General features: G+C 40.5%; 4 protein-coding genes across 4 annotated transcripts; 1 reads left to right on the forward strand and 3 right to left on the reverse strand.

The window, feature by feature from the left end:
* The first annotated feature begins 259 nt into the window (after window positions 1-259).
* Window positions 260-863, forward strand: LOC113160899 (twist-related protein-like). Its single transcript, XM_026358363.1, has one exon. The coding sequence runs from the start codon at window positions 260-262 to the stop codon at window positions 830-832; it is 573 nt and encodes a 190-aa protein (XP_026214148.1). The 3' UTR covers window positions 833-863.
* A 255-nt stretch (window positions 864-1,118) lies between these two features.
* On the reverse strand, window positions 1,119-5,463 carry dok3 (docking protein 3). The gene is made up of 5 exons (XM_026358171.1): window positions 5,172-5,463; window positions 4,078-4,377; window positions 3,699-3,789; window positions 2,935-3,122; window positions 1,119-2,488 (listed from the first exon to the last, which is right to left on the reverse strand). Exons 1-5 carry the CDS (start codon window positions 5,226-5,228, stop codon window positions 1,607-1,609), a joined length of 1,518 nt encoding a protein of 505 aa, XP_026213956.1. The 5' UTR covers window positions 5,229-5,463; the 3' UTR covers window positions 1,119-1,606.
* Window positions 5,464-5,586: 123 nt separating this feature from the next.
* LOC113160756 (probable ATP-dependent RNA helicase DDX41) lies at window positions 5,587-12,293 on the reverse strand. Its single transcript, XM_026358170.1, has 17 exons — window positions 12,132-12,293; window positions 11,111-11,206; window positions 10,719-10,869; window positions 10,547-10,621; window positions 10,368-10,428; window positions 9,984-10,120; window positions 9,791-9,863; window positions 9,544-9,697; window positions 8,807-8,943; window positions 8,473-8,635; window positions 8,132-8,263; window positions 7,935-8,006; window positions 7,745-7,841; window positions 7,345-7,494; window positions 7,164-7,235; window positions 6,180-6,290; window positions 5,587-6,033 (listed from the first exon to the last, which is right to left on the reverse strand). The coding sequence occupies exons 1-17, from the start codon at window positions 12,156-12,158 to the stop codon at window positions 5,897-5,899; spliced, it is 1,845 nt and encodes a 614-aa protein (XP_026213955.1). The 5' UTR covers window positions 12,159-12,293; the 3' UTR covers window positions 5,587-5,896.
* Window positions 12,294-12,488: 195 nt separating this feature from the next.
* fam193b (family with sequence similarity 193 member B) lies at window positions 12,489-22,187 on the reverse strand. Its single transcript, XM_026358201.1, has 10 exons — window positions 21,909-22,187; window positions 20,549-20,827; window positions 19,687-19,873; window positions 18,079-18,288; window positions 17,424-17,829; window positions 17,131-17,314; window positions 16,780-17,013; window positions 14,838-15,891; window positions 14,260-14,335; window positions 12,489-14,116 (listed from the first exon to the last, which is right to left on the reverse strand). The coding sequence occupies exons 1-10, from the start codon at window positions 22,065-22,067 to the stop codon at window positions 14,020-14,022; spliced, it is 2,886 nt and encodes a 961-aa protein (XP_026213986.1). The 5' UTR covers window positions 22,068-22,187; the 3' UTR covers window positions 12,489-14,019.
* Between the last annotated feature and the right edge of the window lie 589 nt (window positions 22,188-22,776).

Below are 22,776 nucleotides of genomic sequence, written 5' to 3' on the forward strand. Positions count from 1 at the left end.
TGACCTTTTTCCTGCCGTTGCACGACCACAGGCCACTAGAGAGATGAGCGCAAAAGCAGAGCTTTCGAGCTGGCCAGAGCACCCAGAGGATTTCTCCCTGCTGCAGCAGCAGCAGCAGCAGCAGCAGCAGCAGCAGCAGCGCAGCCTGGCCCACATCAACTCCAAAAGTTGGATTTCTTCAAATTCACTGCGTGCGTTCTCGAGGAGGGACGCGCACGCAGCTGCAGAAGCAGGTGTCTCGCTGGAGAAACTTGTGCCGATGGGTAAAGTTCCCGACAGCACAGCCGCCGCCGCCGCCGCTGCTGCTGCTGCTGCAGGCATCACCCAGACAGACTGCAAGACGTCAACAGAGGGAGGCACGACCAGCCACTTTGGCCACCAGAGGCACAGGCGCGTCGCAGCCAACGCCAGGGAGAGGAGAAGGATGCACGGCCTGAACAAAGCGTTCGACGAGCTGAGGAGCGTCATCCCCTCCCTGGAGAATGAGAAGAAGTTGTCCAAGTATGACACCCTCCAAATGGCGCAGATTTACATCACTGAGCTGTCAGAACTCTTGGCCGGCGTGGTGCAGTCGGAGTGCATGAGTCCACGACCAGGATCAGCAGACAAGACCTCCAGGAGGAGTCTGATTCACTCTCTCAGACCTGCGGCCTCGGCACAGTGCGCGACCCAGCTGAGCGGAGAGCACCGTGACCCCTGTGCGTCAGTCGGCCACCTCATTATACTTGGACCTACATCTGACCTGGCCTCAAATAAATCAACATCTCACAGCAGTGATGGGGAATCGTCCCATCTCAGCGACTTGGAGGAAAGTCACATCGGGAGACAGTAACAGAACTGTACCAGGAGATCCAGACTTTGACAGCTTGTAGAAATGTTGGTCCCATGAGATAGTCCTACGTGTATTCTCTGGTCGAGATTAATAGCTTAGATATTGCACTGCCAAATGAAAAAAAGTACAGGTAACACTCAAAACACCTTTTAAGGTCTGTCTTATGCCTATTAATGCACTTTAAATACCCTGAACCGTCACTAAATGCATTTCCAGTGTCATTAGTGATATTTGTCTAAATTAAAAAAAAAACAATTATTTTATTTATGTATTTTATATTGGGTATTTTATAAGAATTGTTTTAATACAATAAAGATACTTGAGACAAAAATGAGCATTTTATGCTGTTTTTATATATATTTATACATAATTATATCCCCTATAAGTAAGTTGCATTCAGCATTTCTACCGTACAGCATCCACATACAAAATGCAATAGTTTATCGAACTATTCTCCAAAACCCTGTAGTAGCACTATTGTCTAGGTGCAACATCTTCCCCATAGGTATCAATAAAGTAGACTGAGCTGTGTCCATGTTCATCATTCAGGTGTTTATTCTGTTTATTAACTATTGTTAAAAATACTGCTAGACATGTAGCTTTTCTATTTTGTAATAACACAATAGACTAAACAGAACAACGTAAACAAGATCATCTGCAAGCTGACATTTAAGGGGATTTTGAATAAATAAACGTATTATGCTGCTGCATGTGCTTTATGACAATCTATCATTGTTTAAACTGCTCCTTCTAGTGTGTCTGTTAACTAATAGCCTACTGAGAAAATGCAGGGCTGCCTGCTCCAGAGGGAAGTGGTGGTTGGAACTTTGCCAGGTCTTTAGAAATGATTTCTGCCAGCTTGTGTTTAAAAGTGCCAGGGGGCTCAGTAGGGCCAACACGGGCAGAGGAGCCGATGGCCTCTTCCATCTCCTGCATGTCATCCACTGCCTGTGTCTGAGCACTGTACTCAGGCTGGGTGTAGCTATTCACAGGTGGCTGGCGTGGGTATCTAGACTTGAGTGGGGGGCTGGAGACGGATTGGTAAAGGGCACAAGAAGGATTTTGGGGGGCAGGCGAAGGGAAGAGTGACACAGGCTGCAGCTGCTGGTCTGAGGGAGGATGGCGTGCTTTCACATCTGCATAGACGCATTCTGAATTGTCTGTCTCCTGTTTGAACTGATCGTTTCTGATCAGAGGAGCAGTGGCTCTCCTAACGTTGTAATAAATGTTTTCCCCCATGTCATCGTCCAGTTTCAGAGCCTCCAGGGAATGACACCGTTCATCCTCGTCCTCAGCTTCTGCTCCCACCGCCTCTTTATAGTCAGAAAGTTGAGGTTCGACAAAGACTAGCTGCGTTGAATCTAGTACGGAGGCTTCGTTAATGGTGGAGTATTGATTGTCCTCTATGTTGGGGAAGTCATCTGCAGGGTTGTATGCAGTAGAAGCAGCAGGGCGGTTGGAGGTGGTTGGGAGCGTAACAGGTGACTGCTCACATAAAGATCTCGTGTTGATACTGAGTGGCTGGACAGAGGACCTCCTCTCTCCAGAGCACTTCTCTGATATACCTTGGAAGATGAGGGGACCATGTGCTGACAGGAAGATGAATATTCCTTCTCCGGACTCACAGCGGCGCCCTGCTTCGATGCTGAACCCCCCCTGAAATCACATCCAATAATATACACCTTAGAGGAACATGAATACATTCATTTGCATTTAAGAGTTAGATGAGAAGGGTGATATTTCTCTCATGTTTGTGAGGTAAAAATGATGTCACTAACAACAGCTGGTTATCTTAGCACAGCATGAATCACACAAATAGCCATTCTAACTATAAAACCACCACATTTTTGCCCGTCACTTAATAGTAATTACAGACTGGACCAAGAAAACTACCAGGTTCCTTCTCTGCATCTGTGCTATCGAGCCACCTGCTTGAAGCAGCTTCATATTTGCCTCACAGACACGAGAATGGTATCTGTCTCCTAATTGTTCACTCAGCAAGAAAGCCAACAAGCGTGTTTTCCAATATATCTGTGTCTTTAGATCAGTGATGGTCCAGATCAGGAAGTCTGAATTTGTATTATTAACTTTCACAGTTTTACCTCAACCAGTCCAAATTTGCGCAGAAGCCTGTAAGGCCAGCAATAGATGGTGTGACCGGTGTTGAGGGCCAGCAGTAGCACGGCTTCTTTTTCCAGGGAGACCAGATACTTTCCAGCCAACTTGCACCTCCTCGATGCCTCTGTGCTATGGACCGTCACTTGGTACTGGTTTGCAGAAATGGTCAGATCTAAATACAGGAAGACACCAAAATATTAAACATCACCAGAAAGGGAGTGCAGCACTAGTGCACACAAAAAAGCACTAGATTTTTCACATGAGCGCTCAGCAGCAGTAATACATCAACAGAGTATTAATGCACTACAAATATATTCCCATACAAAAAAAAAAAAAGGCTGATTTCAAATTGCCTGCATTCTGCTAATCCCTCTATGTGACTGGGCTGCCTGGATATTTCAGGAGAAGTGTAATCCATTAGGAAATAAAGGGAAATAAATTTAGATAAGCTGGAAGTTGCTGACGCTAATACATTCTGGTGTTCATGTTTGAATAAATTAGCTCGTAGCTACCGCGCACACACATACTCAAGTTTTCTGCAGATGTTTCAAATTTAGGATGCTATGACGTCTAAACGTTTTCACGTTTTCCTCCTGTCTTTTGGCTTTATTTTAATATATCCAACAACTACAATAAACCAGTTATATTAATAATAATAATGAAACATTTGCTTAAAGTAAACTGATTATTTTCGTATGTTGCATTTTAACATTCAGTGATCTGTTGTCATCTGCAGACTGATAAGTACCAGTTTTCCAAGATGAGTAAATGTCATTATCCTCCATGGTCAATGCATTTTCTCTCTCCAAAACACCTTTGTCTGATTCTCCAGGATCCTTCTGTAAACACACAGTGGTACAGTAAACATTGCACAGTGTACACCACCCTCTTATCATTGTTTTATGACTTCAAAGTGGTTAGACGCAAGAATCAGCAGACTTGCACAAGAATTGGAGAAGTGAGGTGACAGAAGTTACAGTCAACTTCCTCATTGTACTATCTATTTATCTCTAGTTGTGGAAAAGGCTAATCACCACCTTTCCCAATTTATAACACTAGCCCGGATATTATAAAAACAAAAAAGACAGTTTCAGTGGTCAACAGGAGAGATGTTTCATACATAATACCTGAAAGGCTAAAAGACAGAGAGCACTTATCCACTCCTGGCTTGTCATGGAGGCCATGGTGTAGGTGCACTGCGTGGTGTTTACGTAGAAGGCTGTGGACCCTTTGGGGCAAGGCTCTTTTGGAGCAAGGGTGATACTGAGGCAGTCACTTAAACGCACCACCTTTCTCTCCGTTTTCTGCCGGCCAACTCTCTTCTGATCATTAATAACGTTGGTGTCAATGACATTACAGAACTCCAACCGTCCGACTCCTGTCGAGCTGGCCTTGAAAAGAACCATCCATATTTTCCGCCACGTTTTCTGTTGTAGATGACAAAGGGAAAAAGAATAACTGTTAAAAGTCACTCTTGTGGTTTCTTATCTTATATGATAAACAGAGACTAATTCAGTTTCCCTAAAGAGCTTTATTCAAAGTTTATGCTGTGTCCCATGGATCAGTCTTTGTCTTCATATACTGCCATTAACTACATCATTAATGAGCCTGTTTCTACTGGCACTGACATCAACCCTGTTGACAATGCTGAATAAAAAAATGTAAATATTCCCATTGGTAATTTCAGATACATTAAACCTCCCATTAGTTACCACTGCAATTCTTATAGGATTAGTGATTAATTATTGGAATGTATTACAATATACTCAGTATGGCTTAAATATCTTCACTGCCTGAAGTGACAATTTGTAAGTTTCCGCTGCCAAACATTTGGATTACTGGTTCTACGTTTTCCATTACTTAAGTCTCTTTTTAAAGCACATGGTATATTCCACTTTTAGCAGTAGCTTTTTTTCGACAGATATCACATGTTAATGTGCCTCATCACCATAAACCCACATAGAAAATATGAGCGACATCACAAACACAAGGAACGTTGCTAGAAATTGTTGAAAAATGTTTTCTAAGAGTCTGAAAAAAAACGACTACTTTCAGTAAGAACCTTTAGCATTTTCCTCCAATGTTGTAATTGAGCACTTCTTTAAAGCTCAACAGCCACATATAGATCTGTGGTAAACAGCTCTGCGGTGACACATAACAACTATAAGTCAAAATATGTTATATAATAATAAAAAATGCTATATAAATCCATAAAACTTACTTTTCCGAACTTGAACCCCTGAAGGTACAGCATGCCTTCTTTGAAGATGACGTCCATGGTACGAGGCTTTGACTGTAAAGCTCTCACCCTAATACGACAGTCCGAGCTTTGTGGTCAACCTGTCACTAACCGATAGTTTAAATTGAGGTTTTCTAACAAACTAGAACAAGAGTTTCCTTTACGTCACGAACAGCTTTCATTCTGTCTATTTGTGTACATCAAAACAACCGTCAAAAAAAAACAGTCATTATCACTGATCTGCGAGTGAAGAGTTACAAAAGAAAGAGCACTTGTTGTGTTGCTGTCTTCTTAAGTCCAACTTCCCTTTACGTTACTCTTCAATTTAGCAACTTCCTCTCTCTACAAAACTGCCACCACACCTTTCTATTCTTTTAAATGACAAAATAACCAAAACAAATATACAGTGGTTTTATTTACAGTTAGAAATATAAAAAATGTATGCAACAAATGCTACACATACAGGACAAGTATGACAAAAGAAAAGAAGAAAAACGGGTGCGAACTGGTTAACAAAGACGCAATACTTTTATCTGACCTGCAGTGTTAGGTGATGATAAAAATACACTTCCTTAGTTGTGAGAGATATGAGGTGGCAGATAATAGTTTCCACAGAAATGTTTTGCAGTTCCATTTAGTTTAGAGAATGGGTCTTGTGATGAAAAATAAAAAAAAAAATAAAAGAAAGTAATAAAAGAAAACAACAATTAGAAGTCCATTGAGCTGTGAGCCAGATAATCTTTCCGCCCAATGTTGGTGACCTGCTTCGTCTGCATGGCCTCCAGTTTAGGACAGTCTGTAATACGATGACCCAGACCACCGCAGAATGTACAGCCTCTCTCTCCTGTGAAAACACAAAGACTTGCGCTTATTAAACATGCCTGCAGACAATGCTTGCTTGCTTCGGTGAATGTGACATCATCGGGTCAGTGAAAGAGCAGGGGTGCCTAGAAATAGAGTGTTGAACTATAGCTGTTGTGAAACACTTACCTCCGATGTCCAGCATGGTCTCGTCTCCCGTCTGGAGCACCTGGAGGACTGGAGGAACCTTCTGCTTGGCTTCAACTAGCAGGGCTTTCAGGTCCATCAATACTGACTCATCTGCGAGGAGAAGACGTGCACTTAGTGTTCACTTCTCATCATTTAATACTACAGTGGTAAGAACCTTCTGGAATTTAGTGGTTTTCTGCATTAATTTGTCATAAAATGTAATCTGATCTTTATCTAAGTCAAAAGTATTTAGGTGTAAATATAATGTACCTAAAATTATAATAATAACAAAACAAATGATGATATGTTAACACCCACCCATTAAAACCTCATTGCATAGTGGAAAAAAATAAGTGAACCCTAAGTGAATTAATAACTGGTTGAATTTTAGCCCATTCTTCCTGCCGAATTGCTTTAGCTCTGTCATATTCTTTGCACGTCTCATGTGTGTGACTCTCTTCAAGTCGTTCCATCACATCTCTATGGGGTTGAGGTCTGGGCTCTGACTTGGACTTTGATTTTCTGAAGCCACTCTGTTGTGTGTTATGGGTCATTGTCCTGTAGGATCACCCAACTTCTACAAAGTTTCAGCTCACGTACAGACATTCTCACATTATGCTGTGTTGATAAACTTGGGAATTCATCTTCCCCCTAATCACTGCACGCTAGCCATGCCCTGATGCAGCAAAGCAGGCCCAAATCATGATGTTTCCTCCACTATACTTAATCAATTGGGATGATGTTTTCATGATAATATGCAGTGCTCTTTTATGCCAAGAGTAGTGCTGTGTGTTCTTTACAAATAATTCAATATAGTTTCGTCAGTTCATATTCACATCACAGTTAATGACAAATTAATGCAGAAATCCAATACATTCTTGCCACTGCATATTAAGCCAACCTCACTGAAATGGATTGTACCAGTACTGAGACATTAATTACTTGACTTAATGAGATATCTTTATGATCAGTATTTCCCCTTACCACAGCCTTTGTTGATGAACGTGGTGGCAATACCAGTTTTTCCTGATCGTCCAGTTCTTCCAATTCTGTGGACTGAAACCAGACAATTTCAACCAACCAACTTGATCGAGTTATGGAGAACTAAAGCTTACATTATTTGGTAATTTTAAAAGGAGGCAAGACCATACACATATTCTCTTACCATAGTTCTCTATCTCTTCTGGCATGTCATAGTTCACTACATGCTGTATAGCTGGGAAATCCAGACCTTTGGAGGCAACATCTGTGGCAACCAAGACATCTTTTTTTCCTTCTTTGAATGCTTCTATTGCTTTGGTTCTTTCCTCTTGATCTGAAACAATCCACAAATATAATATAAACTAAAAAACACTGACATTGACAAAAAAATATTTATTTTCCATTGAAACACTAAACTATGAAACAGGACTTGTGACATTTGCAATCAACAGTGGCATCTGGTGGCAATGGTGCACAACTACAAGAAAATGGTCTCAAGCAATGGTCTAATTTACATGTAATATTACTATGTACTGATTGTTACAGTGTATGTACTTTAATGATCAGAACAGAGTTCTGTGTACCTTTTCCTCCATGAATGGCCACTGCCTCCACTCCTTTTAGCAACAGATACTCATGGATGGAATCAACATCAGCCTTTTTCTCAGCAAATATCAGCACCTGTCAATGTGAAGTAAACAATGGTTTGTTACTTTTGAAATGTCTGAGATTTCTTTTAGGTGTGTCGCTGTCATAATATGAGGAATTACTAACAGGAGGTGGCGTCTTCTGGAGACACTCCAGCAGATACACCATCTTGGCTTCCTCTTTGACATATTCTACTTCCTGCGCACGCACAAAAAAACACAAAACAGTCCAGTTCATTTTTACGTCATATGGTTTTTCAAATGAAAGTGTTGAATCTGCCAGACCCATCACAACACATCTACCGCAGAGAAAGAAGAACATACCTGGATGACATCCAAGCTGGCAGCACCTGCTCTGCCGACGTTGATAGTAATGGGTTTCACCAGTGCACTCTTGGCAAAGTTCTGGATCTTTTTGGGCATAGTAGCACTGAAAAGCAGGGTTTGTCTTTGCCCCTAGATATAAGTAAATAAACATAAACAATAAATAAATAACAATTTTAAGATGTGTGCCTGGTAAACACAAATAGACACGATACATTTGTGGATATAAATAAAATCTATCTTATGCTTTAACAGCCACCTCATGTGAAAGTCAACTACACTGATGATATGATCACACACTGCTATTATAGTGAGTTAATGCCATAAAAGGAAGACCTCACCTTGAAATATGAGAAGATTGTCCTGATGTCTTCCTCAAAGCCCATGTCGATCATCCTATCAGCTTCATCCAGAGCCAAGTAGCGGCAGATGTCCAGACTCACCATCTTCTTCTGCAGCAAGTCCATTAGTCTGCCAGGGGTGGCGACCATCATGTGGACACCACTGTACCCAAGAGAATGCAACGATTTAGCAGGAAAACGAGCCCCATACAGCGACTGATTGACTGACTTTTGAAGTGTTATTCAGTATTTCAGGAGGTAATATGATACCTGCATTATATCTGCATTTTTCTGTTTGACACCAATTGAAATAGACACAAAGTTTCTTACTTACTGTTTTACTACTTCCATCTGCTCCTTAACAGACATTCCTCCGATGCAAAGGGCACAGCGCAGCTGAGGAGCTCCCTCCTCCTCCAGCAGTTTACAGTAATACTCTATGATGCCATGCGTCTGCCTCGCCAACTCTCGCTGGAGCAAAAGGAAAGGTATTTAGCTGAGATATCCTGATGATGAGTCACAAATTTAATATAAAAGGAAAGCTGCTCATAGCTAATATCTTCATACCCTAAGTCATTTTACAATAACTAGTGAAATATCCCTTTCATCTAGTTGTATCATGCAGAAAGACAGAGCAGAGTTTACTGTGGATAATCTACACATTAACAATTTGAATAGAACTAACTTGTGCCAAAGACGTGGCCAGGTTGTAGTTGGGTTGAGCAATATGACCAAAATTATTGACAATTATCGGCTATTTAATCAACAAGTAAATCATGAAATTAATGTTAGTGACATCTGAAACGACCTAACACCAGCAACATTTGTCATTTTAAATGACAAATGGCTATACTGTTAATGGCAACAGGTAAACAGGGTCCGATTTTGTGTGTATTTTCCTTATTTAGGCACATCAGCTGCATTGCTGTGCTCTAATAGAATGACTGTACAACAACTGTACATTTAGAGATGACACCACAACAGACATCAAAGTCACATACGAGAATCTAAACACATTAATGTATTTCAAGCTGTGTTGTCATTGAAGTGTGTTTGTTCTGTGCGTCTTACTGAAGGACAGATGATGAGTCCGTATGGTCCCTCTCTCTTAAAGAATGGCAGCCGTTTCTCCTGTTCCAGGGCAAACATGATGATTGGCAAAGTGAAGACCAAAGTCTTTCCAGAACCAGTAAAGGCAATACCAATCATGTCCCGACCTGAGAGACTACAGACAAACACTGTCAATTAATATACAATTTAAATGTAATTATATCTTTTTACAGTCTTTGATTTCTATAATTCTGTGTAGTTTACTTACACTGTGGGGATTCCTTGGATTTGAATTGGTGTGGGATGCACAATACCTTTCTTTTTTAAACCTTTCAGAATTGCTGCAAACAAAATAAACAGACACATTACGCCAGTTGTTAATTGTGCATCACCATTTCTTCATACAGAAAAACAAAACAAAACTGTTTTTTATTGGAAAGAGAGTGTGTGTGTGTTGTAACCTGGTGGAAACTTCATCTCCCTGAAGCTTTTGATTGGAGGAGGAATGCCATCTCCATCAACCAGAATGTGAAATTTCTTTCTGACGCGCTCATTTCGGGTGTCTGGCATGTTCAGGATGTAGCGTGGTGCCTTCCAGCTAAGAAGTAAATGAGAAATTCAATTCAATTCAGTTTTATTTGTGTAGCGCCCATTCACAACAGAAGTTATGTCAAGGCACTTTACAGTGCAAGGTTTAAGACCTTACAGAGTGTAATTACACAAACAATGATATAGAAAACCCAACAATCCCATTTGAGCAAGCTTAGGGAAAATTAAAAGAAAACTAAAAAATCTCCATCTCCCATGCAAATATTACTTTTTAACATCACAGATCACAAACTTACCTGGTTTTTATTGGATCATCATATATGATACCTTTGGCCATTTCCTTCACAGACATGAGAGCTGATAGGGGACAGTAACCACAATTAGTTTTTCAAGTTCCAGAGACATTTTCCACTAACTCTTTTAACAGTCTGTCCAACAAGCCAACATGGCTCACTTATCAGCATTACAATTTTACCTCTGCCCTCTGCAACACTCTCAAGAATCTTTTCCTCCTCTTTCAGTTGCTTTTCCTTGGCAGACTCCTTGCGAGCTGCAGATAAAACACAGAACCAATACAGTCATGTTAAAAAGAGTGGAAAAAATGGAAGCAGTTATTATCCAGACTGAACCTGGTTTGAAAGGATTACCTTCTGCTTTCTCCTTAAGGTGCTGATGCTGGTCAAGGAGACTGACATTGGATCGTGGACCAAGACCCTCATCTTCATCCCTCTGCTCCTCCCCACTATCTTTCTGTTCCTCATCCACTGCCTTTCCTCGCAAACGTAACATTTTCTGTAGCTGTGAGTTACATGTTTAAAAAAAAGTGATGATTCACATATTGACAATAAAAATACAATGAAGTAGCCTAATTAAAAACAAAATTATTAATAAAACTAATAGTTTTAGAAAACAATGGCAGAATTAGTCTGAAATTATGACAAACTGTATTTAATATATACAAGTAATCGATACAGAACCTGTGTAAAGGATTGGAACATAGTTTCTTAAATGTCAAATAAGATAATGCACAACAACTTACCATGTGTTGCTTTCTTATTTTGACTGGCACATATGGAACATAATCATCATCCTCTGATCCTTCTGAGCCAGACCTTTCATCCTCCCCCTGTGATCTCTGTACAGAAACATATTATCAGTAGTAATAAACATTGAGTGAGAGTTTCCTATAGGCTTTTTTCATAGAGGTTAGAGATCAGCATTCAGCCAGTGCAAACTGGACCAAACATTATAACATAAAGTAAAAAGCAGGAGATAAACAACAAATTCTTCCACTGTTGTTTTTATTTTTTAGGCAGATTATTCTTTAAAATACTGACGTGGTGATGACCACAGTGGTGAAATGTATTGGCTGTAATTGATGTGCTTATTTGTGAAGCTTAGATTTGTGCTGACATATGTTGGATGTCTAGTCAAACACCTATTTTATATCAACATTATGTGCATTTGTATTTTTATTTACACTTGATAAGATGTTATTTTGTGATTGGTAGCTGCTACTGTAAGTAAATAGTTATGGTAATACTGGTGGTAGACATTCCTTCTAATATTTAACATAGGTCAACGACTGGAAAAAAACATACAATCTTTCTGACTTTGTGCAATGCTATGCCTTTTACCATAACATTGCCACAAACATCAGGATAATTGAATAGCATGTCGTTTTCTCTTCTTTCAACCTGTAACCTTATCATAGAAATGTAGTTCACTAATGTTTTGAGCAGACGTTTTCATTCTTAAACCGTAAAACGTCGGACTTACGTCCTGTTAATTAGCCAAGTGTGGTAACGTAACGCTGATGCGTTATGGCTAGTCAATCGTGGAGTTTTAAGTTACAAACATTTGTAAAACAAACACAGAAATGACTTTAATTTAGTTTTATCTGTTGCTAAACAACTCTGACTTCTTATAATTGCACGATGGATAATTTAATCTGGTACACCAGACGAATGAGACTAATAGCTGACTAGCTAGCTAATGTTAGCTGGCGTAACGTTAGCTAACCTCTTCATAACAACGATACCTACATGTGGTTAACTTACCTTTTTGGGTCGATTTTCTGTCTCCATTGTATTAATGAATATAGTGATGTTCTATATTTACTTAAAACCAAGCCAAGTTGTTATTTACTAACTAGTTAACGTTAAATATTGGGCGCACACTTCAGTACATACACGTAGCTCGCATGTTTACAAAGACACAGGAAGTTCTGCGACTGTAAGGAACGCTAGAAGGGTCAAATCTCATCGAGACGCCGAGTCCCAACATTTCAATGCAAAAATGCAATAACATGGAAACCAAAGCAAATTAATAAAATAAAATTAGAAAGCAAACGCCACACTTTATTTTGTCAAAACTGTATTGTTTTTAATCTTTCTGAACGAAAGATTTTTCACAGTATCAAAAGTGAATTAAAAAAAAAAGGAACAAGCCAACATACACTTGGCTATTATTGGTATAAATCTACATTCGCAACATTGAAATAATCTTCCCTAATTTAATGTAACCTGGAAAGCATCAGAGATGTTATATGAAAAAGTCTCAGCACAGAATCAAGAAAGAAGTCATCCATTTCAAAGAAAGCCATCAGCTAAAACATGGTTACTGGAGTGAATCCCAAGGCCTTTGTCCCAAAGGTATTAACTCTTCAGTGATATATTTCATATGATCAAGATTTGGACTTCAGATAGGCTGGCTTTAGTGGAGTGTCCCACTAAGGCCACAGTACAGGGAAAGAGTAAAGAAAAAAAAAATGGTACGGTTGAAATTATATCACACACAGCCCTCAGGAACGCATGACAAAGGCTGACAAGGCTCCAAAATAATCACTCAGTATGTACAAGCATTGTAATTAACTGCGTCAAAACAAGGTGTGTTGGTTCCAACGTTAAAATGAACATTGCACACTGGTGTAGCCGTCAATGCTGGGGGCACAGAGGTTAAAGTAACAGTTTGAAGAGTGAGAAACCTTGGTACAGAACCTTCTTTTACAGATGGCAGAGTTTATATTAGATATTACTATAAAAAGGGACAGTTCAAGATCAACACCAAGGGAGGATTGACATTGAAGCAAGAGGCAGATTAAACTTTGCCCAATAAACAACTGGGGTACAGTATTTAGATTTTTCTTTTCTTCACGTCAAGCATGGGGTACCTCATTGGGATTAATGTTTTTGAGACGCATTCTGCGAGCAAAGTGTTTACTCAACAAATTTATCTTTTCTAACACAGCTATTTTAGTGTTGGAGTACTGAACTATCAAGCATTTCTGATCTTCAATATAATTTCATACAAAAAGAAAAGAGTGTAGCAGGTACATCACTTTGTCAGTTCATTTTTATATCGGTGATTCCTCAATAATTAAATGCTGACAAGTAAGAATTGAGGAAATGATTGAAATTTGAACGGTCATGAAAATGTTGTCTTGTGCTGTTTTTGACAGTTGTTAAATATAAGACAAACATTTCTAAGTGTCTACAGACACTGATGTAGTGGTCGGGAAACTAGAAAACGCAGAACGTAATGGATGAACACCCAACTAAACTGACAGAATTCAGAAGTTTAACAACGTTAAAATGTCTCAGATTTGTGATAAAAACATTTATTACGTGTTAGGTAATTGTTTACATACTACATACTTAAGCACATGGATGCAGTGGATTCCACAGACTTTTTTTTCCATTTTTGAATCTCTCATTTAGTGAACATTGCAGTAATAGCAAAATGTAGAGTTGGCCTTGAGAATGATCCTTGGCTTGTTAGCCACAAGTCATGTTTTAATCTTCTGAATGAGTGTATCATTTTGTACCAGGGTCCCTTGGCTTAGGAAGGAAAAAAATAAAACAGGAAAGAGAGAAGGCCTCAGGCCAAATAGGGCTCTACTAAAAGAGTTTGTGGTGTGAAGTTTTTTTTTCCTGGCACTCGTCCGAGTTATTGAGCTGCATTGGAAGGAACCTTTTTGAGGCTGAAGTTGGACCAATTCACTGCTACCTTCTGGCGAGTTTGTTTTGCAGAATCAAGGCAAAACCTAGCAGGAACAAAGACAAACAAACAAGGGGAGAAGGAAAGGAAGGAGAAATAATACTGAGTTTCATGCATTTCATTTACAACCAACATGACAGTTTAGCTTGATGTATAAAGATTCTGATACACCGTCTGCATTGAACTTGCCTTTTGAAGTATTCCACTTCCCGATCAATCTCATCCATTTCTGTTGGATCCATGTCTTTGGGGAGAAATACATCATCTACAGAATAGAAATAAAGATTAAAAATAGATAGAAAGATTTTTTTAAAATGGAACAATGCTAATCCTGCACATAGTGTTGCAAATGTAGACACTGACTGCGTTTACGTTCACTTAAGTAACCAGGTTACTTAGAGACACCAGATTCCTCAGGGAACAAGTTTACCTGCACTGAAGACACTCTGCTACAAACATATCCACGTATAGATGCAGTCATTTGATTTGTTCTCTATCTTTGTTCATTTTGGAAGCATGGTTCACAGATTTGAACTGACACTTTGTGTTAGCTCTAGTTGGATTTTGGGCAGACTTAGTTTAAAAATGATCTAAGAGATTTATGATTAAGAATGATCTACATGGAGAAACTGGGTTTCTTTAATCCTCCTACCCTGATTAATAACCAGGTTTCCCATTTACATGACGGTAAAGAAATCAGCTTACTGGAGGAAGTCAATTGTAACCTGGTTACTTGAGTGCATTTAAACACGCTGATAGTCCCATACCGATGGCACTGCTGGACTTTTCTCCCTTATTCTTGTTCTTCTTATTTTTCCCCTTAGATTGCTGCTGTTGCTGCCCATTCGCTGAAATGGCGGGATGAGCTTTGCTTTCAGAATCCTGCTCAGACCGACCTCCCCGTGTGTCTGTGTCACCTTTCCCTCTTTGTGCACTCAAGAGACCATTTGCTCCGTTTGCCGCGTGTTTGGATGATCTGCTCTCCTCAGCTTTCTTGGGCCCGTTTCTCTGGCTGTCTGCAGAGTGCTGCGGCTGTTTGTTGCCAGATTTTAGGCCGTTAGAAGCCATTTCTTTAGACTCACTGTTTTTTTGCGTTTCGTTCCCAGAGGCAGATTTGGCTGGTTTGTTAGAACTTTGCTCTGACACAGACTGGTCCTGTCTTTGCTGCTGCTTTTTATTCTTCTTTGACTTTGCACCACCATTGCCAAATGCTGTGTTCTTGGGATCAGGGGTGTCCTCCTTTGATTTAGCAGTTGCTTGTGCTGGCACCTGTGGCAAACTGTCAGATCCAGTGGAAGTGCATCTCTCTGGGGAGCGAACCCTTATGAGCTTTGAGAGACTGGGGGTAGTGTGCAACCGCTGGATGTCCTTTGAAGCAGCAGTGACCCCTGGTGCTGTGGTGGTACTGGGGGATGAGACAGTGGTTGTGTCCTCCCATCCATTAACCAGGTCCAGATGGCTTTTAAATGATCCCAGTGAAAGAGGAGCAAGGTCAAGGTCTATCTGTTGTAAGTCAGAGGAACCATTGAGGTGGGATAGTAAATGGTTACCCTCCAACGTGGCTGCCTTCTTTGGAAAGTCGTTGACATCCAAATTGAGATCGTACATGCTAAATGAAGCCCGGATTGAGTCTTTGATGGTGTTCTTAATTTCTTCAAGTCGACTGGTGAGGAAACTGTTGACGCGCTCCAGCTCCAGTTGAGGCCAGTCTAACAACCGACTGGCTTCTGAACCATCAGGGATGGGATCGTCAACAGGCTCAGATGGATTAGAGTTGGGGTCACTGCCTGCAGCACCCATGTTGCCCTGTTGAGCTTTTTCCTGAAACACACATGGGACATGGATGTAAGTGTGAACAGATACAAACACACAGACATACATGCACAATGGCCACTGTGCACAACCAAATCAAAACTACATAAACTGTATAACACTATAGGTCATTATCAAGTATTTAGCTTTGGTAAGGTTGTGTGTAAAACTTATTTTTTTTTTACAAAAAACATGCAGTCTATTGAGACCAAAACATAAAATGAGTAGCTTCTTTTTGCATACAGTAAAAGTGGTGCAGGGGTGTATGACATTAATTGGAGAAGAGAAAAAAATAAAAATAAAATAATAATAATAATAAAATAATAAACAAACTGCATTTGGTGGGTTGGGGGTATTAATGTCAAGCCCTGCTTACTAGTATCACTGCTACTGAACACTGGCATCAAATTGTCAGATTCCTGATCTTGTCTACTCATTCTTTACTGATTCATAAACAATGAAACAAGTTTTAATATTTATGGTTCTTAATTTTTTAATTGCTGCTCAGTGAATTTAAATCATGTAATTTCCTCCCTGTTATAGTTTTCCTTTGTAGCAGAGTCTGACATTATCACAGATTTCAAATAGCCTAACTAAGCATTAGGAGTTATGCACTTATATAATTCAGTGTTACTGTTTTTAATTTCTTTCACAGTTTCCTCTCTAGTCTATTTAGGCAAAGTCCTTGGAGGGATTTATGTTTAAACATTTAATATTGTGCAGTGTTGGTATCTTTTATTACATGAAAAGATAAAAAGAAGGGTTTTGTAATAAATGTTAATAAGCTAGCATTAAATAAATAATATAAATAACTGGCCTCATACATCAGATGATAAATTATCCAAGTGAAATGGAGAAAGAAAATATTCACACACACACTCTCTAATGTCATTATACCTTCTTCTTCTGTTTGTGTCGAGCCCTTTTGGCAGCCTTGGCACTATTTACGGGTTTGGGTTCAGAACTGTTTATGAAGTCTAGCAGCTCATCCACATCACGGTTGTCAATAGTGCCGGTCGTCGTCAGTTCTGTATCTTGACGCTGAGGCAGCTCCTCTTTCCGCCGGGTCAGGCGGGAGCGCAGTTTCTCTCGGATCTCAGCATAGTTTCTGCTAGTTGGTGCAGCTGGAGGCTGTGACATTGAAATATTGATTTATTTTCAAAACGTCAACTTCTATAAATATTTAGTAGAAAAGGAAAGTCTTAATTACTATTTCTAAACAGGTGACAACAAAAAGTTTTAAAGTACCGCATTGTGTCCAAAAAACTCGCAGTAGCAGCAGTCGCAGTACTTCCCATCCTTCTGGTTGGTGGAAGAGGAGGTACAGGAGCTCCTCTCAGAGCTGCTGTCTTCATCCTCCCCCTCGTCCAACTCCGAAGAAGGGTGGCACAAAGTCCCATTAGTCATTTTGTGCCCCTTACATGCCTGATCCCTGCAACAAAAGAATTAATCCTTAGAAAGCATCTGTTTTGAGGATAAGCACAGCCATAAAGCCAATCACTCATTTCCACATACTCAAAAAAACAGATGTTCACACTAACCTGCAGGCTCCAGCTGTCAGATGGCCAACACTGGAGGTGGACACTGTTCCCTGACTGTGTCCATTACAAGAGTGGTTACAGAGAGATGTGCCCAGTTTGCTGTGTTGTGTGTTGACGGTAGGAATGTGGGAGTTTTTGCATGGGCTGGGCTTATGGATAGATGTCGGACTATCTGGACTGGGAGAGTTGAGTTTGGCTGTAGGGCCATGTAGATTTGGTACCAGAGGGGAGAAAGGTGGGTGAGCTGCCACACCAGTGCCAGACGAGGAGGTTACATGGCCGTGTTGCCCAGAGCTTGGCTTTGGGGGAAGGAGGGAGGAATGCTGAGATGACAGGCCGGTGGGACTGTTGGGTGGTACCGACAAGTCTGTGTGTTGATGGTGGTCACTGGGGTGGAAGGCTTCACCTGAACAATGCAAAACATCAATAAAAATGAGTTTGAACTTTAGCCGGTTAATTTCATTAACACGTTATGATAGACTACAACTATCCCAAATGAAACCACTAAGTTAAATTAGTTTGAAACTGAATTCACAGTGACAATACAATGGCTTGCCAATTGTGTTGAGTAAGAAAAGTCTTCCACGTGTTGAAAAGGAGTCAGACAATTATGTAATAGTTCTAATAAAATCCTTAAAGTCAAACAAAAAACTACCTGGTGGTGTCGGTCGACGGCACATGGTCTTGAAGTGCTTAGGAGTGGTCTTACAAAGTTCTCCTGAGGTAGACAGAGAGTTCCCAGCAGAAGATCCACTGGAATTCTGGGATGACGGGTGACTGTAGGGACAGACTTTAGTCCCCGATGCTTTTGCAGATTTCCCAGGCGCTTCATGAAGTCCTCTTTTCTCATAACAGGCTGTTACACCTGGAGATGGAGAAAATTCAGTTAATGCAAAAGTGCACTAGCGGTTGACTTAATACAACATATGTCGTATTATTAGAGCCCAAACTTTGCTGTAATTAACTCTATGTCAATAACAATATGATAAAATTGAATTTGTTAACACGCTGTATTTCAAATAAACATTTAGATTAGTAGGTAAGATTTTTACTATAATGACAAAAATCCCAATATTTGAGAGTTTTATATGTTTGATCAAATCCTGTGACTCAAACATCTCCAGGTGCTGTAGTTTTAGTTTATGTTATGTACAAAAAAAAGTTGTATCTCTTTCTGGGAATCATCACCCATGCTGTCCAGCTGCTCAAAGTCACTGTAACGTAATTGTTCACCTGCATAATTTACAGCTTAACTTAAGTTTGTATCATTCAGCATATTCTCAATTAAGTAAATCACTTTGGATTTACCCTTGTTTAAATACAATTTGTAACATGCCCCATTCGGGTATTTACTAAACTAGAAATACAACCACTGCTAAACTTCCCATGCCCACGTCAAACACACCTCACTTTCACATTCAATTCTCCGCTTGTGATAATTAACGCTAACAGGTTTCGTCTATTTAGCTCTATAGCATTAGTTCATAATAGATTCCTATTAAACCACAGGAAAGCTACAAAAGCTATACATAATTTTAAAAAGCAAACCTAATATTATAATTATAATAGTTTATTGGATATCTGTCTTAGCAGATGTTGAAAATATTTGGGCTGAAACTATTTTATTATTAATGTTTAACTATTAAAGTTCAACTTCTAATTTCTACAGCTTTTCTTAGATGAGCTAACAGGTAAAAATTCAACATGTATATATTTTGACATGTGTTTATTCCATCTAAAGTAGAGGGATGCTTTGACAGGCCTATATATCTCAAAATAGCACAAAATGTGTATGCATGACTGCAAATAGGGTCCTTTTTAACGTGTGTCCATTTGATACCTTTTACTTAACAAGGGTACAATGCAGCCATATGGTCTTATTAAGTTAAAGCATAGTGGAAATTCTGTTATTTTAAAAGGAATCATTATTCATCCTTAAAACAGCATTTCACCTTTCATAATGCTGAAAATTAATAAAAACAGAAAGCAGATCACTCTAAGCTTTAATAAGATGCCTCTTTGTTCTTAGTGATCCGTTTAGTGAAGTTACCAGAACAAAGTGGGCCAAAATGAATCACACATTTAATGTTAAGTAAGTAAGCTAACAAGCCAGCCGTAGAGCACTGATTCTATCTGTATCCATGTAAAAACCTGTTAAAAACTCATAAGAAAGTGTGAATTTTGGATTTCTGTTGTTTTCAGCAATTACAGTTACCGTTATCAAATGTTTTCTGGAGCCATTTTTTACCCTTTGATAACAGACCTTGTGGTGGATGTGAAGAAGTGTTGTGGTTGCAGTGTTCCCCTCCATTGGCGTGGGCAGAGTTCCACAGACCTGACAGTTTGTGGGCTGACAGGAAGGAACTCGGGTCCCAATCTACAGTACTTTGCTCCGGGTAACCGTTCCCACAGTTCTGGGACTTACAGGAAGAAGAGTGTGACAATGGTACCTGAATTTAAAAAACAAAAATCACCATCACTCAATTGTTTAGTGCTCTGGCTGTCCATGTGGGCTTACTGTTTGGCACTAGTAGCGTCAAACAGCAGATAGTGCTTTTGGTGTTAATATGGTAAGTAAAAAGATCTTAAAGCAGCATTATAAAGTATCAAGAGCAACAGAAAAACAAACCAAAATATTGCTTAAATGCTTAAAACAGGTCAGGAGATGGTTAAGCAATCCTTTTGTCTGTTGCTTTTTTGCTATTTTTAACGTTCCCACATTGGAGCTGATGAAAAGCAAAGCATCAAAAGCAAAACATCTTGAACACCACGTTCACCTGCAGTTGATGAGGATACAGTGAGTCTTCAAAATTTGCATTTCATGTAAAGTACTTTTAGAAGAACCGAAAGCAAAGACAAGAACTGCAGCTACCTTACTGCCACAGAATCTCAAACACAAAATAAATCTTTTCTGAATAGACAAAAAGCAGACTCCGTTTAAACTTACTGAATCTAAGATGACATTTACCGACACATTTACTTAGTAAATAAGTAAGCACTTGCAACTCCCATGTATAAAGAATATATGTGCCATCACCTCAGTCAACAGAAATAAACACTTTAGCTAAAAAGAAGTCATGAAAAGCACCCAGACATATGACCCAAATCAGTGCCCTTTTGTTCACCTGTGTCGGCTGCTCCTGGGTGCTCCTCCTCTCCTCCTCTTCCACACTCTTGCAGCAGCTCTGACAGATCCACAGAGGCACCTCTCCCAGCAGGGACTGGGACAGCGAGGGCACAGCATCGGCGAGCTTACGCCCTGGTGCCTCCCGCAATAAGGCTTGGGAGAGCGCAGGCACGGCATCAGCCAGCTTGGTCCCGTGGCCCCCGGGGAGCCCGTTCACAGAGTTTGCTCCCCAGTCTTTGAATTCACGGTGGCACAGCAGGCAGCAGGTGTGCATAGGCTAGGTAGAGAAACAGAGGATAAAGAGGTCAAGAAGTAGCCGCCTGAAGTCAAACTGTTATGTGAGACATGTCATTTTGCTGATTAACACTAGAAAAAACAGGTCACATTTAATCAGCATGGCAACACTTTACATGCTGATTAAATATAGTATAGTTGTGTGCATGGACACTCAGTTGCAGCTTTATTAGATACACACAGCTCAGTCAAAAGCATCCAAATACACATGTGGTAGAGCATTAAACTACTAGACCAAGCACTTGTCAGTCAGGTTGTAAGTTGAGGCTCACTCAGACGTGAAGTTTGCTGCTTGCAGCCTGCAGAGTAACATCTTCTCTTGTTTCAGGCTGTGATCACCCTCAACTTGAATAGCTACGCTAACTCCGATTTAGCTAGGCATCACTAGCTCAACTACGTGCACTGAAACTTTTGACATGACACTGTCACACTCTACAAGGTGAAACAAAAAGATGTACAGAGGGACAGACTCGGATAAAGAAGTCGAGCCAGGTCAGAGAGTTGATCTAACCCGCTGTCTCTTTTAGCTAACTAGCCGATTAGCTTCTGCTGCTGCTGCTGCTGCTGCTGCTGCTGCTGTCTGAGTGGCTCCTGTGTGGATGGGTTCAAGTGTAGGCTGCAAGCACGTTTGCAGCACGCTGGCTGAGGGGGATAGCCCGGCTAGCCTCATGGCTAACGTTAGCTGGGCGGATGAAGAGTTACAAACGCTGGAAATGGGACGACCTGTCCGAGACGCAATGTCACCTGTCCGGCACAGGAGATGGGCTGCAGCGGGTGGACACACCACCCTCAAAGCCGCCTCTTGGGGACAATTCAGCTCGCCGAGTGCACTGCATTATTTATTTAATTACACATCAGACGACGTAAAGCTCTACATCCACGACTATTACATTGAGACTGAAATATGTTTCCGCCAACCTGCGGAGCATGTAACTTCACCTCTGCAGGATCTAGCTAGCTACATTAAATAAAAGGACAATGGAGGATGCTTGGATTAGCAGAGAGGTGCTAGCAGTGGCTAGTTGTCTATTTTTAAAAGCAGCGATTGGCTTGCTGCTAGCTACCTGGTTCGCCCTGGTAGTGGCCAGCCTATCCAGCCCAGCATCTCCGCCGCCACCGCCAGCTGCATCGCCGGGAGAGACTGGGTTCTTCGGTACGGCTTGCTGTCCAGTCCCAATCTCCTTCTGGGCGATCCCTTGCTGTTTGCTTTTCTTCCTTGCCATCGCGACGGTGTTTATAATACGCTTTGGCCAAGTTTGCACCAGTTTCAGAGATTTTACGAGCACACTTTCGTTTCTTCTCGGACCTCAAAATGTTCTCTATCTCCTCCAGTCAAGACAACAGTCAATATGGCGGAGGACTGGCACACTCGGGAGGTCATAGGTTAAAGATACTGCTGGCAGAGAGGCTTCACTCACGCAGGGTTAATACAATGGAAACCCCGCGCAGGCGTTGAAGCCAGGAGCCGCCATCTTTAGGAAGGGCACTCTGTCCGCCCCTTTGCTGTATTAATGGATAATTAGACCTGTGCTCCGCTCACACAGCAGCAATTCAAACTACTGGTTCAAGGGTGTGAACATATTGATCATGTCATATTTATTTCATCTAAGCATGTCTCTGTAATATAATACTCTCTGTGTGAAGTCTAATGTCTTATTCTGACATTGTCTATTGTCTGTAGTCTCATATTGCTATAGGAGGAAAATGAGATAAATGTAGGCTCAATTTCATTTAAAGATGTGTTTTTCAGACACGGGTAGAGAGGGAGGGTAAGATATAAAAATAACACATTTAAGTGTCTACAAAAACAAACACTGCGACTTGGAGCTCGTTTCCAGTCGACCAGCATATGCACCATTGCAGTTCCAGGTTTTGCTATAATAGGGGCAAAAGCTCATAGGCACACATGACTATTGTTGTTAACCATCATAA

The sequence above is a fragment of the Anabas testudineus genome, chromosome 10 (genome assembly GCF_900324465.2).
Source record: "Anabas testudineus chromosome 10, fAnaTes1.2, whole genome shotgun sequence".
In the NCBI taxonomy this organism is placed as follows: domain Eukaryota; kingdom Metazoa; phylum Chordata; class Actinopteri; order Anabantiformes; family Anabantidae; genus Anabas; species Anabas testudineus.